General features: G+C 40.1%; 1 protein-coding gene across 2 annotated transcripts; it reads right to left on the bottom strand.

The window, feature by feature from the left end:
- Positions 1-1014: 1014 nt before the first annotated feature.
- Positions 1015-17882, bottom strand: rab43 (RAB43, member RAS oncogene family). 2 transcript variants are annotated; one of them, XM_033037222.1, is made up of 3 exons: positions 17135-17882; positions 14895-15078; positions 1015-5478 (listed from the first exon to the last, which is right to left on the bottom strand). In XM_033037222.1, exons 1-3 carry the CDS (start codon positions 17324-17326, stop codon positions 5228-5230), a joined length of 627 nt encoding a protein of 208 aa, XP_032893113.1. In that variant the 5' UTR covers positions 17327-17882; the 3' UTR covers positions 1015-5227. The 2 variants fall into 2 exon arrangements, with proteins under 2 accessions (XP_032893113.1, XP_032893114.1); XM_033037223.1 differs by having other exon boundaries at positions 5351-5478; positions 14930-15078; positions 17135-17632.

Genomic DNA, 17882 nt, shown 5'->3' with positions numbered 1-17882 from the left:
CCACATTTGAAAGAATAATTGAAGACAGCACTTCTAATGAACTAGTAGAAGAATCAGAAACAAGGGTGCTGAATCTGTGTAAAGGAAACTCTGGCATAATGAGGTGTGAATTGGCCATGTTAGATCAGTTAATTTTTATTAAACAGGTTGGCATTGGGTAAGTAATGAATAGTATTACAAAAACCATATGCATCAATTACAATTATTCATTCGTTTCTGGCATAAAAATAAGTCAAGAGAAAAGGCTCAACTGTGGTTACGAAGGAAATTAGATGGACAATATTTAGATCAGTTAATTTTTATTAAACAGGTTGGCATTGGGTAAGTAATGAATAGTATTACAAAAACCATATGCATCAATTACAATTATTCATTCGTTTCTGGCATAAAAATAAGTCAAGAGAAAAGGCTCAACTGTGGTTACGAAGGAAATTAGATGGACAATATTTTTTCCAAAGAAACGACAGAAACCATTGTCAGAAAAAGCAATGGACCTTAGAATTGGACACGGTTCAGAATTCAAAAGACTAAAATATTAAAAGGACAAAACTATTATGGTGAGAGTAAACTTGCAGGGAACATGTAACACTTACTGTAGAAGTGATCAATGCATACAGAAAACGGTTAACCTAGACCAATGGAGATTGCCCCAACATCAGGAACAGAATTATACAGCATAATTCAGAACAAAAAAAATGATAGAACAGTTAAACACATACTCGAAGTCTTACCTCACAAGGACATAATCTACCAAATATGCCTGGGAACCAAGGGTCTACAGATAGAGGAACTGAACAAAATTAGTATTAATGTATAGTGCTGGACAAAATGAGGGGCTAAAAGGCCTGATAACCTACATATCATAGTAGGTGTCCTCAAAGCAGTGTATATTTTAATGGCAATCTCCAAAAATAGCATCTTGCCCTACCTGCTGCTGATTAGAGGCAAATCTGAAGTCACTTAAAAAATGAGAAAAATGCAGAATTACAGACCAAATGATTCTAACACCAATAATGGAGGAAATGCTAGAATTTATTGTAAAAGGTAGTGACAGGATACTTGGAAAACATTAAAGGGGTATGCTCAGTCAGCTTTGAGGATCCAACGTGTAAAGCACCAGTGGATGAAATACAATTTCACCGAGACCAGACAAGCAGAAAATCCAGAAATATTCTTCCTGTTTATGAAGAAGTATTTTTGATGGAGAAGCTCAAATATTTGCAGAGCTTACTACACAATCAAGAATAACACATAGAATACTAAATGCCCAAAATTTATTTTGATCCAAGAAAAATTTACAATAATAAACCTCAATAGGCAACTTCACTCATTTTTCTTAGGAAATCTGTTGACCAAATTAATTTGTATTATTCAGCCTACATGTTTTACAAGTATAGACAATACATAAAATGTAAAAGATATACAGGTACTAGATCCCAAGAAGAGGGAGAAACAAATGTGTAAAATATTTCAAGTGATCAAGTTGGGGCAGCAGGTAACATAATTGCATTGCTTGATCCCCCCTGACATAACATATTCTATCAAAATGGGTTCAACCATGAGAGCATATCCCTATGGTTAACTATGAGGCAGTGCAGACTGCATACGATGAGCTCATTGTTAAAATATCTGGTTGCACATTGTTTCTTTAAGCCCTTTATTAAATTACTGCCAGTACAGAACCAGTCAATTGCTGACATTTTGCTTTTCAAGAATCATGAGCGTACTCGATGCAAGTTAGCCACCGTGTGAAACGATAGAGGGACAAGTGATGAGATTTATTTCAACAAAAAAACTGGGCTTACCATTGATCTACTCACAGCACCAAACATTTCAAATTATCCCAGGATAGCAGTTTACTCCAAAAAACTTAAGATCCAGTTTAGAACTGGCCTTTATTAATTGTGCGTTTTGCTTTTAATTTATGAGAAAACGTTATAAGTTTTGAAGTTCAAAATAAAGACCATTAGCTCCCTTGTGGTACCATGTGTACATAGAACAAGTCTTTAAAAATCTTCTCACGTTTCTCTTCATGTTCTCACCCTCCTCCCCTCTTCTTGTGATATTTTGACACATTTATCCTACACAACTAAACAGGAACCTTTATAAAAGGTAAAAATGAATACAAAAGACTAATGACCACCAGATGCCTATTATGGAGCCCTTATCTACATCTTTTTGTTAACATTGGTAATAAAGTGCTGTATTAGTTCTGGAATATTTGGTCTGACAATTTTGAATGTAGCAAGGGCTAAAATGTAACTAGATTTTGTGTTTATTACTTTCCGCTCTAGAAAACTGTTAAGATATTTGCTTAATATCACAATGTGCAAGTTCCACTAGAATTTATGAATTAAAAAAAACTTGCTTTAAAAAACATTAACACAAAGGAAATATTATAATAGGATTCTAGAAAATATTGTAAATATTATTAAAGGTTATCTTTACCTGCTCTGTGACACATAATTAAGAACTATGAATATGCATTCTCAAGAATGCAGAAACCCGATTTTTTTAAAAGAATGAACTGTAAACACTCAGCTGAAAAGAATTCAAACGTGAGAGATTTCTTTCAATTTATGGATAAATTAGATAGGTTTTATGCATTGAAGATTGGCACATTTTTACAATAAACTGGTCACAAAATCAATCCAACAGCCTCCATTTTGTGCTAATGATAATACTCGGAGAAAACCTCATTGATCATCTGTCACCGTTATAACCAAGGACAATAGTATGGATGACAGAAATGAATGGCTGTAGATAACTAAACATCTAGTACACTAGTTTGATTTGCTACCTTATTGTACTGTCTAGATTGACATTCAGCTCAATCAGGCAACTTGGGCACGTTTTATGTTAGTATAGTAAAACGGAGCAACTCAATACCTACCAATGCCCCAGTTTAACACTACTATTTTGATAGTGAGTCTAGCTCCCACCGACTTCCCAGCAAATATGGGAGCCTAAGAATTTAACTTTCTGACCAAGGCATCTAACATGAGCTCTCAGTCTGGAAGCTACTGGGGTAACCAAGGAAGATAAATCATATCTAAATTTCCGTGGTGACTCTAGGAGTAAATCGTTACACCTCTGATTTCTGTAAGGAATGCTTGGTCCTTTTGTTGTACAGCCTCTTCTTTATGAACCAGACCGTTATACCACCAGCCATCTTGCACTGACTTGCATGTTGCCAGCTGCCTCTCATTCTGAAACAGGCAGCATTTACACAAAACGTGGTAGGAAGATTGTCTTCTCTCACTGGGAGCTAAAATCAGATCTTTATTGGCATTTGTGACACGTCATGCTAGACACACAAAAATTCCACCCCAGTAGAACTACTCCCAAACTTAAAAAAGCAATCCTTCTTGAATTAATGTCTCCATTTCCCATGACAACCAGTTTACTGCAAGCTTATCCCTCACAAGGAGATTAACTGAAAATCCCAAGCATTACTTTGTACAGAAGTTGGCTGGCAGCTAGCAGAAATAGATACCAGAATTGATGGGGCAAAGAAAAACAATATAGCATTAACAAAAATGTGGGGGGAGGGGAAGAGATGTGTTCAATATGGTTGATGTGAATGGAAGGTAAAACTGGTGGACAGTTCTAAGTGCATTTAGCACAGATCACCAAAAACCTATTTTATCCTCAATAAACTATTACTGGTTAGGGTTGATTAAAGGATTGCACTACAGAACAATTATATTGCCATAGGATATTTATATTTAAATTAAAGAGAAGTAATACTAGTAAAGTTTTGAATCGGTATATCTACATTAAAAATATTATTAATAAACTAGATGTTAGTACAACAATCTGTGCAAAAAAATTCCATATATAGTTAAATATTGCAGGCACTACACTTCACCCAGTTATTAAAATATCAGAATTCCATTATTTCATTGCAAGCATAAAAAAGTTGTATTTAATTGCCTTCTGGAAAATAACATATCTAACTGCATCCAATGGGTCCTCTGACTAATTGCATTCTTTGGTTTGAATAATGAAATATTACTGTTGGTCTAAAATACGTGTCATCAGAAAATAGTGCTGTCATTTTCAATAAAATCAAGATTAGTTTTAGGACATTGTTGGGCAATGCAGTCAATTCAAAAAATTCAGTTCCCCCACCATCACTGTATTACCCCCACAAAAATAAATGTTTAACAACAGATTCAGAACCAATTTTTGTTGTTAACATGGAACTTGTTTTTTTTAAAACAAAATATATAAAGTGCACAATGCTTTTTCTGGGAGAGATTTTCCCTGCTGGCATTTTGCAAATGGAAGTCAAATACCTCATCAATACTGTCTGCTGTCGAATGCTTTGTTCTTATCAATACAAACCGTGTACTCGGAATCAATAATAAGGTTGGCATCGATCCACATTCCATGTAAAACCACACATCACAAAGCACAATACCCAGAGTTGTAATTTCAGATGCTAGGTTAGCTCATGCCTTCACTTCCAATAATGTCCAATCAAAAGTGAGAACCACATTGTCTTGGGAGCAACAAAACAGCCAAGTCTGTTATGGGCCACAAAACACTGAATAAAGGGTGCGCAATAGTTTTCAAAAACGTAATTACTATAGCGATACATTTGATTCAAGTTTTGGATTAAATCACCACCTATAAAAGTAGGTCAGACAAGTACACAATACCACACGATAAAGCATGAGCTGATTTTAAAAGAACAATATTCATAGTTCTACTAGGATTTCCCAATACAGAACTGGCACATGAAATAGCTGGAATGCATTTTTAATCGTAAGGCAACAATAGATATGCAAAAGAAAAATAGCTACCCCCCTCCACTGCTTCCAAGCAGTTTTATTTAATCTAAAGCAGTCCCACATTAGTCCTAATTAAATTTTGATTATATGTTCACATTTGAAATGTTCAGGTATTTACCGCAAAATATTCTGTTCAGAACTATAAAATTAATTACAAAAGAGGGCTGGTAGAGGAAATGATTGTTCAGTATCAGTAGTTAAGGCAGTTGGACCACGATTCTCATTGGAATTTCAAAGAACATGGAATGTCGAAACCTCATGATCAGTGATAACTGGATTGTCAGCTTCAAATGGGAGGAATGGGCACGTTCATAAGTCTTCAAGAACACATGACTAAAATGTTACAGGCTCCAATTGATCGACACCACATTTGTGGTTTATCCTTCTGACTGAAAATGAGATGCAGAACCTAAAGTAAAAGGGCGACATCAGCAGCTACACCCCCATCCTTCATTCACGTCCTTGCTATTCAATTTGATGTTCTCTGTTGCTTTTTCAGTGAACATCGGCCCACCGTGCCTCAACATTAGCTCCGTGGCCATTTTGATAAAAGCCTCTTCCACGTTGCTAGAATCTTTGGCAGATGTTTCTAATACAGACACTATGTCATAGTGATCTGCAAGAGTTTGGGCATCTTGGTATTCAACCTCTCGGATATCACTCTGATCAAACTTGTTACCTGCAATGATAAATAGAAACCTTTAGAAAAATGTTAACTTTATTTTACCCCCATTGTAGCACAATCAGCTAACAGTTTCTCAAAAACTAAAATCACTCAAACGGGCCGATCAGCCAACAATGAGCAAAACATCACAATCGCAATTACTTGCAAAGTTCCATATCCCTTTTTCTTCAACCACTGATTAAACCTAACAACACTGTTGCATAGTTTAGTTTAGAGATACAGTGTGGAAATGGGCCCCATCGAGTCTGCGCCGACCACTAGTTCTATCCTACACAAGCCAATTAACCTGCACCCGGAGAAAACCCACGCAGTCACATATGGTCATAAGTGATAGGAGCAGAATTAGGCCACTCAGTCCATCAAGTATACTCTGCCATTCAATCACGGCTGATCTATATCTTCCTCCTAGCCCCATTTTCCTCCCTTCTCCACATAACCTCTGACACCCGTATTAATCAAGGGAAGATCAAGATAAGTTTCGCAGAGAAAACGTACAAACACCAATCAGACAGCATCAAAGGTCCGGATGGAACTCAGGTCTCTGGTGCCGTAAGCCAACTCTAGCGCTGCGCCACTGAGCCACCCCAAAACTCTTAAGAAATTTCTCTACCTCTGTTCCAATTTTCTTACATTATGAGTTTTTGTCCCAAAGAAAGACATTAATTCCATTTGTACAACTCTCACAATCTCTGGATCGTTCAATTTATTTCATAGCCAATTTGAGGTGCAGTAACTTCTGCAGAGCCAGAAACACAGCAGCAGCCAGACTGTTCATCAAGCTCCCAGAATCACAGGAGGGATAAACATAGGCCTTGAACAATAAGGATCATTCCTCTCAACTTCAAAATGATTATCTGACAGGGAGAAGAGCCCTGGATGGATATCCCATTGGAAAGGTGGTGTCTTTAACTGTGCAGCATTCCCACTTTACTTCACTAGATGCCCCTCTTCAAGAATCTTAAAAAGATCCCATAATGTTCTGCACAAGCAGCAAAATCCAGATTCAACAACTGGTGTTAGATCGCTCCTATTTTTTGTATTCTGACAATCCTTACATAATCAATATGGTTTTAATGAAAAAGTCCTCCTCATGGATCCCCACAATCACCCTGACCACAGTATCAGCTCCACAGAATTACAGCAGAAAACATGTGCTTCCATGGACATTTTAAAGAGATAAGTTACCCTTGAATGTTGGAAGTTAGAACAGTGATCAGGTAAATCCTTGGAAGAGAAATGTGACGTGTGACATTTTAAGACCACTAACATGGGCAAAACCTACACAGTAAATGGTAGTGCTCTGTGGAGCACGTTTGAGCAGAATTCTGTTGAGCAGAATTACAGGTAGGTCAAAAAGGGGCGCTGTCCTGTGCACGGCTGCCCAGCCAGCAGCTGTCTGTCTTTTCATCTTTTTATTTTAGTTAGTTAAGTGTTTTGTTTGGAGGTCTAGACTTTTTTATGTGGGGGTTGGGGGAAAGGGGGAAACTACCTTTCAGGGTCCCTACCTGGTCGGAGAGGCAGCTTTTCTCCGGGCTGCAGCTTAGACCCGTCCTCGTGGCCTACCAGCGGGCCTGGAGCGGCGTTTCCTGTCAGGGACCGCCCAGAACCTCGGCTTCGGCAGCGGCACAGCGCTGGAGCGCTATCGCGGAGCGGGCGATGCCTTGCCCGGGTCGCCGCACTGGAGCTCCGGTGAGCTGAAGATCGCTGAGGAAAACATCACGGAACTGCGGGACCGTGGAGCGACCAGCTGCGGCGCTGACTTTACACCGGGAGCCTGGGATCTCTAGATGAGATCGCCAGTTGTGGAGCTCCAACCGGCGCGGCCTTGTTGGCTTTGGAAGCCGTGGCCTCCAGTACGGAAGCAGCCATTCCAGGGTTCCCAAGCCGCTGAGAGGACTCTCCCGACGCCGGAGCAACATCACCCGGCGAGAACGGCCTGGAACATCGGGCCTCCGTAGAGGCAACTGTGGAGGCCTCAATGGGCCCGACTATGGGTGAACTGGGGTTGGGGACTGGACTTTGTGCCTTTCCTCATAATGGGAACCATTGTGGGGGGATGTTCTTTATGTTTAAAACTCTTATTAATGTTATGTCCGTATTCCTTCTTTATGTGCTGCAAAATGGCAAGAAGCATTTCACTTCACTACACCTAGGTGTATGTGAATGTGACCAATAAAATACCTTTGATACCTTTGAAAAGGCTTTTGGCACATTGGACTTCATCACTCAGAGGAATGAGTATAGATGTTGGGAGGTCATGTTGCAGTTGCAAAATATGTTGGCAAGGCTGCATTTAGAGTATTGTGTTCAGTTTTGGGCACCATGTTATAGGAAATATGTTGTCAAGCTGGAAATAGTGCTGAGATTTACGATTTATGAGGATGTTGCCAGGACTCAAGGGCCTGAGCTATAGGGAGAGGTTGAGCAGTTAGGACCCTATTCCTTGGAGTGCAGGAGGATAGGGGTGATCTTATAGAGGTGTACAAAATCATGAGAGGAATAGATCGGATAGACGCACCGAGTCCCTTGCCCAGAGTAAGGGAATCGAGAACCAGAAGACATAGGTTTAAGGAGAGGGGGAAAAGATTTAACAGGAACATGAGGGGTATAGGTTTTTCACAGAAAGGGTGGTATGTGTACGGGACAAGTTGTTGAAGCAGGTAGCTGAGGCAGGTACTATTGCAGAGTTCAAGAAATATTTAGACAGGTAAATGGATAGGACAGGTTTGGAGGGATATGGGCCAAATGCAGTCAGGTAGGACTAGTGTAGATGGGACATGTTGGCCAGTATGGGCAAGTTGGGCCAAAGGGCCCGTTTCCATGCTGTAAGACTCTCTGACTCTAAGAGAGTATTCACCAAACTACAGTTAGGCTTAGCTAATGCCACATAGGAATTTTTGCCAGAAACCTTGCATCATTGTGGATAGATGGAATGAAAGTGATAGATAAGCAGGGCATATTACGATTTAGGATGAAGGGAAGAGTTTTACAGTAGCTGAAGTTTACAAAATATGGAGAATGGAAAGCCAGCTGGGAAGTAACTAGACCAGAAAGTAGAGTGAGCAAAAATAAGGATCTGGAGCAGATCTGGACAGGAAGAGACTGGTAATACAATGGAGATGGATTGGGTGATGCAGTGGATGGGAAATTAAAGCGTACATCATTGTTTAACAGGAAACAACTTGAATACAGCTAGCTCACCCCAAAACCAGCCAGAGCAGGAGCCAAAGATCCAGACTTTGATCTTCCCAATGTTTTGCTGCAACAAACTGCAGCACATAAAATTTGGACATAAAATCTGAAACCACACAGGCAGCAGAGGGCTTCAGATAAATGCAATTAAACCTGAAATGCAACCGCACATCTGAAGACAAGGTCGCCACTGGCATGTTCTCAAAGCTATAGATTTGGTCACACATGGATTGCTGTCGAGGTGACTAGTAGCTCAGTGTGGGAAGAGAACTTCTCCAATCAGAATCAGTTAGGTCACATGAGTCATACAGTAACTAAACAAGACCTTCAACTTGTCCACACCAATCAAGCTGGTCCCATTGAGCAACTGGCTTATATTCCTCCAAACCTTTTCTATCTCCGTGCCTGTCCAAATGTCTTTTAAACATTGTATTTGTACCCACTTTTACAGCTTACTCCGTCATTTTGTTCCATATACCCACTTCCCTCTGTGAAAACATTTTTTTCACATTTCCCAAGTTTTTTCCAACAAAGTGACAAAACGTACTTAAACTTATTTAAAACTTATTACCATGACATAATGCAAGTGATACGCATTTTTGTTTACCCATCTTTGATACCAAAACCAGAGAAAGGTAGTTCTAAGTTTTCTTTTGTCACCATTAACAACATTACAATACAGTACATTAGTGTTTTGCATTTAGCTCATAAGATATTACCATAAGGGTCCACATTCCCCTTTAAAATTATCCTCAAAATTGTTACTCTGTTACATCTCAATGGGAAAATGATCAAAGAACTATAACAGCATCTTAAGATATAGTAAGCTGTATTAAAAGAAATGACGTAAAAAAAGATGCCAATTTACATTCTACTAATATAAAGCATACATAAGTGTGACAGTGAACAATAATTTCTTTATGATTCCAAATTGTACTATTGAAACATTAACCCCATATTCTAAATGTCTTTTTCATTTAGTTTAATGTAGACTGCGTGATTGTTGGAATTGAGCTAAGATATATAAATTAAGTACTGTCTTTTTATAATACATAGAAAACTGTTTCTAATAAACAGGGTTGTTTTAAAAACAGGCTTCCATTTTATGAAAGAAACAAAATCCTTGTCTGCATGGTTGGTCTATTGATGGGAGAAGGAGTGTACTAGAGAGATGAGCTGTGAATAACTTAAAATGCCAGGAAGATCTTTGGCTTCATAAACTGAGGCAGAGTACAAAAGCAAGCCAGTTATGATGAATAACATTGGTTAGCTCCCAGTTTGAGAAGGATGGCAAGGAAGGAGGCTGGCTAGGATGATATCAAGAATTTAAAAACCTAAAGTTATTAAGACATTTTGCAGAAACTAAGGTTGTTTTCATTTAGGCAAAGGAAGTTAAAAGGAAAATATGATGGGTGTTCAAAATGACAAAAGGCATCGATAAGAAAAAACAAAATGAAAATATTTACATTGGCAGTAACGTGGATTTACAAGTAGCAAAATTATTAGAGTGAGAATAGGGGATTTAAAAAAAAAAGGCAAGTTCTTTTGATGCAAAATGCACTGCCTGAAAGGATAATAAAATTAATTGAGTGCTAACTTTCATGAGGATACTGAAGACTAAATGCTTAATGGAAGAAGTTGTCAGGAAACAGAACCAACGATAGGAACTAATCATATAGCTTCAGCAGACACGATATCTGAAAGTCCTCATTGTAATTAAATGGAGCTGCAGATGCTGGTTTATACCAGAGATAGACAAACTGCTGGAGTACCTCAGCAGGTCAGGCAGCATCTCTGAAGAAAATAGATTGGTGACGTTTCAAGTCGGGACACCTCTTCTGACTGACCTGAAATATCATCTACCCATTTTCACCAGAGATGCTGCCTGAGTTACTCCAGCATTTAATTTACCTGAAATGCCTTCTTTGGTACATCCGCCCGGATCCTGGGTAAGAGACTTCAAGAACAATTCTTCAGCATTTCTTCACCTTGAAGTTCCTTTCTTTCAGAAGTTGTGCCATGATTTTGCATTACACATTAACAAGCAACTGATTCAAATATAACATACTGAGGGACCAAAGTAACTGGATCAAAGCTGTGTTACTGATACAACCACCATGTTTAAAAGCTGACCTGTTGCAATTAAACTTCAGAAAAAAAATCAAATTCTAAGTACATGAACCTAAAAAAAAAGATGCAGAAGGGGGAAGGATGTGTGCACAAATAATTGAAAGGGCAGAACAAGTTGAAAAAGCAGTTAATGGAGCAATTCCGGTCTTTATCAACAGAATCAGAGAACTTCATGCTGAACAATGATCTGGCATCATCCGTTCGCGTTTGCTGCCACGTTACAAGATGATTGCAAGGGGATTTGACAACAATTACAAAAAATATTATAAATATATGAATCCTCAGATGAGGAAAAGAGTATCAAGGCGAGAGAGACTAGGACTGGTATTTAAAGAGCAAGCTGAAAGGAGATTTGATGAATATATAAAAGGATAAGAGGCATGGACAGAATGGATGGTGGTAGCTGTTTCCTTTGTTGAAGAAACCAAGTGCTGAAGAGGTTAAGGGGTAAAGGTCACGGGTATAAAGTAATGGGGAAGATAATTAGAAGTGACGTGGGTTAAAACCTTTTGTTTAAGTAAAAAAAGCAGTCTGTGGTTGGAACCTGAAATACATTGCCTGCAAATGCAGTGGAGGCAGGTTTCACTATGGCCCCATGCAGTAATTAAATGTTTTGTGGAGAAAAGTTTTCAAAGCTGCAGACAAAAGGCTGGAGGGTTGAACGGGAGAGTTGGTCTGGAGGAGAGCTGGCTCAGACAATGTGCTGAACAGCCTCATTCTCTGCGGTAACACTCTCATGGAAGAGCAACTTAACCCTTTGTAATAACAGCCCAATAGAAATAGTCCGTCACATGAATAAAAGGACAGAATGCATCGTATGGACACCACATTCAACTGAAAGTACAGCAAAGTATTGGCAAGCAAGACTATTTTCTAATAATTCAAACCTTTCAGCCGTGCTTATGTTCTATATTGCATTTGCAGAAAAACAACATCACACACATATGGAACTCAGAAAAATAGGAATATATCGAGCTAAAATTTCAGAATTGGCAGCTCTGGATTTATTTGTGTTATTATTGGATCCCATTCAATGAAAACAAAAAGCACATCCATCTCAGACTTTTTTTTATCAGTGCTATAAACCCTAGAGGTATGGTTAAAACTGACAATCACTCTGGAAGGTCCCTCAGACAAACATGAAAGACCTGAACTAACTTCCTGTTGGTTCTTGTTGCCACTGTCATTCTGATGGCAAAGAGTTAACTTCCTGCAGATAAGGAGCATCGACTTCCTGTCACCAGGTTATAGTTGTTGATGATGCAACTGTGTTCATTTCAGTGGAGAAGGGTGGCAGTATTGGGTAGAGATAAGATTCATATAACTTACGTTTTGATGTTAACACAATTTTACAAAGCAATTCATTAACTTCAAGTGCTGCATTACAACTTAATTATTTGTAATAATGATTCAGTAACCAAAGAACAAAATATATTTCATGGACAGCATTTCAAAATGTGAGAAGCATGTCTGGATGAAAAACAGACATTAATATCTCAATATTTTGTTTGGTAGACTACCTCTTGGAAAAGAAGTGTTAAGGATATAAAATCCTGTTAGATAGTCACCTGCACCAGGGATTGCATCAGGATTTAATACCCAAAATGTACTAAGTGTGCTTGGGTAAGTCAAGGCAGCAGCAAAGAGCACCATTCAACCTTTAAAGAATTAAAATGAAGGCATTTGGCCCTTAAAACCACTTCAATTTATTCTGCCATAGAACCTTGATCCCTGCCACACAAATCCGAAATTCAAGGAACTACATCAGCCAAACTTCCCAAACTTTTTTTATTGCACCCCACATCAGCAGGAATATTTTTCAGTTTCTGTTCTAACTTTAACTTGCACTAAACATTATTCCCTTTATCGTGCATCTGTAAACTGTGGATGGTTTGATTGCAATCGTATTAACTTTCTGCTGACAGGTTAGCATGTAATAGAAGCTTTTCACTGTACCTCAGTACACCCGACAATAAACTACACTAAATCACCTTCAAAATGACTCGACTGATACAAATTCTGCTGAGGCACATTAAAAGTATAATGGAAGAAATATCCTCAATAGTTGTAGAAACTCCATCCTCCATGCAGACCAATGATTGGATCAAGCTTTCAGCATTACAGAGCCCGGCGACCATGATAGTCCAGCCAAATGACATATTGTCAAAGAAATTCAGACTCTCACTGGGAGCGGGTGCAATGGTTTGTAGTCATAGCTCTGTTATTTTCTATCCACTGCTCTTTGATATAAATACCCGACTTTAAATAAATATTGAAATAAATCCCATTCTCCGAGATGGTCATGTAATCATTCTGCCCCCCCCCCCCCGCGGGGCTATTGCTTGTCCGTACATGCATGGAGAGGTCTTATGCTGTGATATTCTTGGCTGTTTGTTTATAAAATCCAACCCTAACCAAAAATAAAGCACAAATCTAACTGAGGAAGATGTGGTGAATGAAAGCATCCTGCTACCACTACCTCTTTTTTTTAGTTTCCAGAGGACGTAGTGAGATTTTGCTCATTTTTGCCACAGGAGAATATCAACATGACTTAAAGGCACATGTGGTTACTGGAGCACCATTCTCTATGCCTCCTGTTTGCTTGGATCACCAAAGTCCTGTCCAACAAAGATGGGGGATTCCTGTCCATGTTCCTGTCTTTGTCAGAGAGCTTATGTCACTCATAACTCTCCACGACATGTACGCATTTCAGTGTTAGTCGCACAGCCACAAAATTCTCCAGTTGTACTAGGGAGGCTTTTACACTTTAGTCATACACTCTACATAAGAGGAGATTTCTCAAATCCGATCATGGAATGGAAATGAAAGGATAGTCAAGAATGAATACATGACCGTCATTTAACCAAGTCAACAAATTCTGATGTCGAAAACTACAGGTTATTTAATGAAGTATCTGCCTCACAAGATCCTGCAAACAGATGGGTCCTTGAGGACCTGAGAGTCTTTGAGCATCATGAGTGTATGGTTTGATTGATTGATACTTTATTATCACATGTGACAATTTTTTTGTTTTGCAAACCATATACGAGGTATGCAAAGAGTCGCCACGTGCAGAGTTGAAATCAATCATGCGAGTGATTATAAATGGAAGCCCCAAGTTATAGAACCTCATGCAGTTTAACAGACATTCTCTGGAATCAGGTAGTTTGTTGAGACCTATTAACATTCTGCTTATCACATCCTGTTAAAATACATCACTGTGAACTTATTTTGGTGACTCAATGGGGCATTTAACAGTATTCAGTCAACTGCTTATTCACTTCACTAAATCCTTGGGGATTAGTATTATTTTTTACATTACTCAGCATGCTGAGAAGGCAAGGAGTTTGTATCTTTTGGAATACCAAAGGACAGACAAAACTATTGATTGCTGTTTGCACCAGAATGTCACAATTTAATGTACATAATGGCAGCCTTTTCCACTTGTAACAAGGTGCATCCATGACTTCAAATGCTTCAGGAAAGTGCAGGTCCATTGGAGTTGCCACGGTTGACTTATGGGGACTTGTATAAGAAAAATAGAATTATGGGAAGTAAGCTTGCCAGCGTAATGAAGGTCAAGGCAAACATTGGCCATTCTCATCAATTATCTCCTTATTATTTTCATTCCAACACTGAAAATACGTTGTCTAAGCCAACACATTTGGGTGGACAAAACAGCAACCGCACCCAGTCGGGAAAGTCAGCAAAACCCATGACCCAGCACGAAGAGGAACCGGTCTATCGTCATCCATTATATCTAATCAGTATCCTTCTCATGTGCTCCTCTCACTGTCCACTCGGAGATAGAAGTGCCTTACATGTAGTTTCAAAAGGGGTAACATCAGGGTTTAAACAAATTACAAACTAAGATCAATAATAATCCACACTACCAATGCACTGACACTTAATTTAAGATGAAGAGTAGCGAAACAGTTGTGGAGAAATACAACATGCAAGTGAAAGCTGTAGCTACTAATCCTCATGCTTACTTTCTTGGCCAAGGATGTCCACATTCTCCTTAAATTATGTGAGAAAGTTACCGATTAATCATTGTGCATTATTCCAACCTGCAGAAAAAAACCTACCAATTAATAACTGTACAATGTTTGAACCTGCATACTTCTTCACATCTTCTATCCACCGTGGCACAGATTCAAACGTTCCTCTTTTGCTAATGTCGTAAGCGATAATTGCACCATTAGCACTTCGATAATAACTCTGTGTAATCGTTCTAAATCGTTCTTGTCCAGCTGTATCCCATATCTGCAACTGGAAGATAGAGAAAAACATGTGAACAATAAATGAAAAACAAGAAACACCACTGCTAAACAGAGGGTCCTCTTAAGAATAAATTGTCCCCTTAAGATTCTTCACATCTTGACAAAGGATAATGAAACACAGATACAATATTTTGAATCTGAGAGTCTGAACTGATTGGGTTGCAGCTGCTTTTGTTAATGTTATTTCACTTTCAAGACTGATTCCAAATAACTAGGGCCCCTATCATCTGAAGCTGAGATAATACAAGAAAATATTATGACATATATACAAAATTATAGATATATAATTGCATTGTTAGAAGTAAAGGGACTTCACGATTGGAAAGTGCAGGTAAAACAAAAAAATAAATAATCCTCTAAATTGAGAGGGTGATTTTTTTTGTATTGGAAATATTTCAGAAATGATCACCAAGCCAAATATTAACTGTAATTCTGTCTCTACAGATGTTGTCAGATCTGCTCAGTATCTCTGGCAATTTCTGTTTAAGATTTACAGTTTATGGAACTATTTTAACTTAAAATTTAAAAAAAAACTGGACTAATGCAGCTATCTTCAGGGGCATTATATTGCACAACACAAATGCCAGTCATAGATGGGAATTTAAAGAAGTCAATAACTGAAATGATACAGCCAACCAAGGACTGTCTTAAATATTAAAAATGAGGCCTGGTTGTCAATATAAATTAAATGTCATATAAATTAAAATGATTTAAGCATAAAGGTATTAAATTCTTCAAAATAAAACAAGTGATGAGCATTATGATTCAAACTAAAGGGTCTGTCCCACTTGGGCGTCATTTGCGTGTCATTTACACGACATCATTTACGTGTCACGATGCACGAGGTGAGGTGTGGTGGCATAGGCAGTGACGCACGTAGCACCCCAGGATTTTGGGATTCACAAAATCTTCGCATGCCACCTGCGTGACGTGCAAATGACGCCCAAGTGGGACAGGCCCTTAAGAAAGCAGAACTGGATAGATTAAAAATTACGTAATATTTGAACAATTGAAATAACTGTATATTAAAGAAGAAGAATTCTGAAAACAGATCACATTTCCCAAGGTAGTGTTGCTGAGTACATCAAAAACTCATAAAAGGGTATACAAATACTTTAAAAGCCAAATGCAAAGCATTATTAAAATGTATGAAAAACACATTTCTAAACACAATTTTATATTGTTTATTTACTCAACAAACTCTGTATATTAAGCGTGACACTGATTGAATTTCACTTCTGTAGTTTCTGCCCAGTTCAGTGTCACCAAGTTACTGCAGGCACGAATTAAACCTTATGCAAACCAATTTCTGCCAACTTCCTCTTCTCTGCATATAACCACAAGATCTTTCATCTTGTCAACTTAATAGTACATCTTTAAAAAATATAATTCCCCTCTCTACAAGATCAAAGCATGGTTACAATAGGGACCGGCCATTGGGCCCATTGGTATGGACCATATGAAAGACTGGTCCCAGAAGAAAGTGGTACAAAGAATTGGTTGAGAAGTTGCTTCTTGTTAACGCTTCTGTTATCGTCTGCAATTAAGGCACAAGAAACTGTATATGCTGGAATATGCTGGAATCGTAATCCAAACACAAACTGCTGAGGAACTCGAGGAACTGCTGGGTCAGGCAGCATCTGTGGAAAGAATGACAGACGACGTTTGTGTCTCTCCAGCTGAGTTCCTCCAACACTGTGCTGATCGGCTGAAACCCGGTCGTGTAGAGTTCACGCTTGAAATGGAACAAAGCCTGCACTCAGCAGGTCAGGCATCACCCGTTCACTGCGAACCAGCCAATGTTTCAGGTGGGAGACCATTGGACACAACTGAGGTATCAAATCCCTTTGCACAGACGTTGATGCCCGACCAGCCGAATAGCTGCTGCTCTGCTACTTAAGGATCTCGACCCGAAACGTCGCCCATTCCTTCTCTCCAGAGATGCTGCCTGTCCCGCTGAGTCTATCTTCGGTGTAAACCAGCATCCGCAGCTCCAGCCTGCACTGTGTTGCCCTGGTGTTATAGACACTCTGACTGCCGCTCACCTTCACCCGCTTGCCTTGGATCTCCAGCGTCTTCATGGTGAAGTCCACCCCGATCGTGTTGCCCTGTCTTTCCACGAAGATGCCCGACTTGAAGCGCTGCACCACGCACGTCTTGCCGACGCCGGCGTCTCCGATCAGAACCACCTTGAAGAGAAAGTCGAACGATTCGTCCGGATCCACCGGCCCCGACATGTCGGCTGAGGCGGGCAGTGATGTGAGCGGCCCGAGTCCAAGGCCCTGGCCCAGCAGGAGCTCGATGCGACCCGAAGCTAAGGCCCGCGAGTGACCCCGGCCTGGTCCGTGAGGAGCTCGACTAACTGCGGGCCGCGGTCCGAGTCCCTGGCGATGTCCGTGAGGAGCTCCAGCGACTGGAGGGCTGCAAAGCGGCCTGAGTCCAAGGTCCGGCGCGGCCCGTGGGGAGCTGGTGCTGCACTGGAGCTGGAGCTACACTGCACGGGCGGGCTGCGGCCCGTGGGGAGCTGGAGCTACACTGGTGGGCGGGCGGGCTGCGGCCCGTGGGGAGCTACACTGCACGGGCGGGCGGGCTGCGGCCCGTGGGGAGCTGGAGCTGGAGCTACACTGCGCGGGCGGGCGGGCTGCGGCGCGTGAGGAAGTGGACTAACGGCCGCAGCGCGAGCGCCCACAACCAAAGATCTTAAAGCGGAGCCGCGCGCCTGACGTGCCCAGAAACCCCGGAGCTGACAACCCGGAAGGGAGGCAGCGAGGACCAGGACCGGGACGCCCGCCG

Source organism: Amblyraja radiata, chromosome 18 (assembly GCF_010909765.2).
Source record: "Amblyraja radiata isolate CabotCenter1 chromosome 18, sAmbRad1.1.pri, whole genome shotgun sequence".
NCBI lineage: Eukaryota > Metazoa > Chordata > Chondrichthyes > Rajiformes > Rajidae > Amblyraja > Amblyraja radiata.
This window is presented reverse-complemented; position numbering and strand designations above follow the sequence as displayed.

What these genes read in the sequence shown, in the direction of transcription:
- rab43 (XM_033037222.1), bottom strand. Translation starts at nt 17,326, where the DNA reads ATGTCGGGGCCGGTGGATCCGGACGAATCGTTCGACTTTCTCTTCAAG. An exon ending in TCCAAGGCAAGCGGGTGAAG is followed by an intron (nt 15,079 to 17,134) that starts GTGAGCGGCAGT and finishes TCTATCTTCCAG; the next exon opens with TTGCAGATATGGGATACAGC. An exon ending in CATTGTACAGTTATTAATTG is followed by an intron (nt 5,479 to 14,894) that starts GTAGGTTTTTTT and finishes TTATCATTGCAG; the next exon opens with GTAACAAGTTTGATCAGAGT.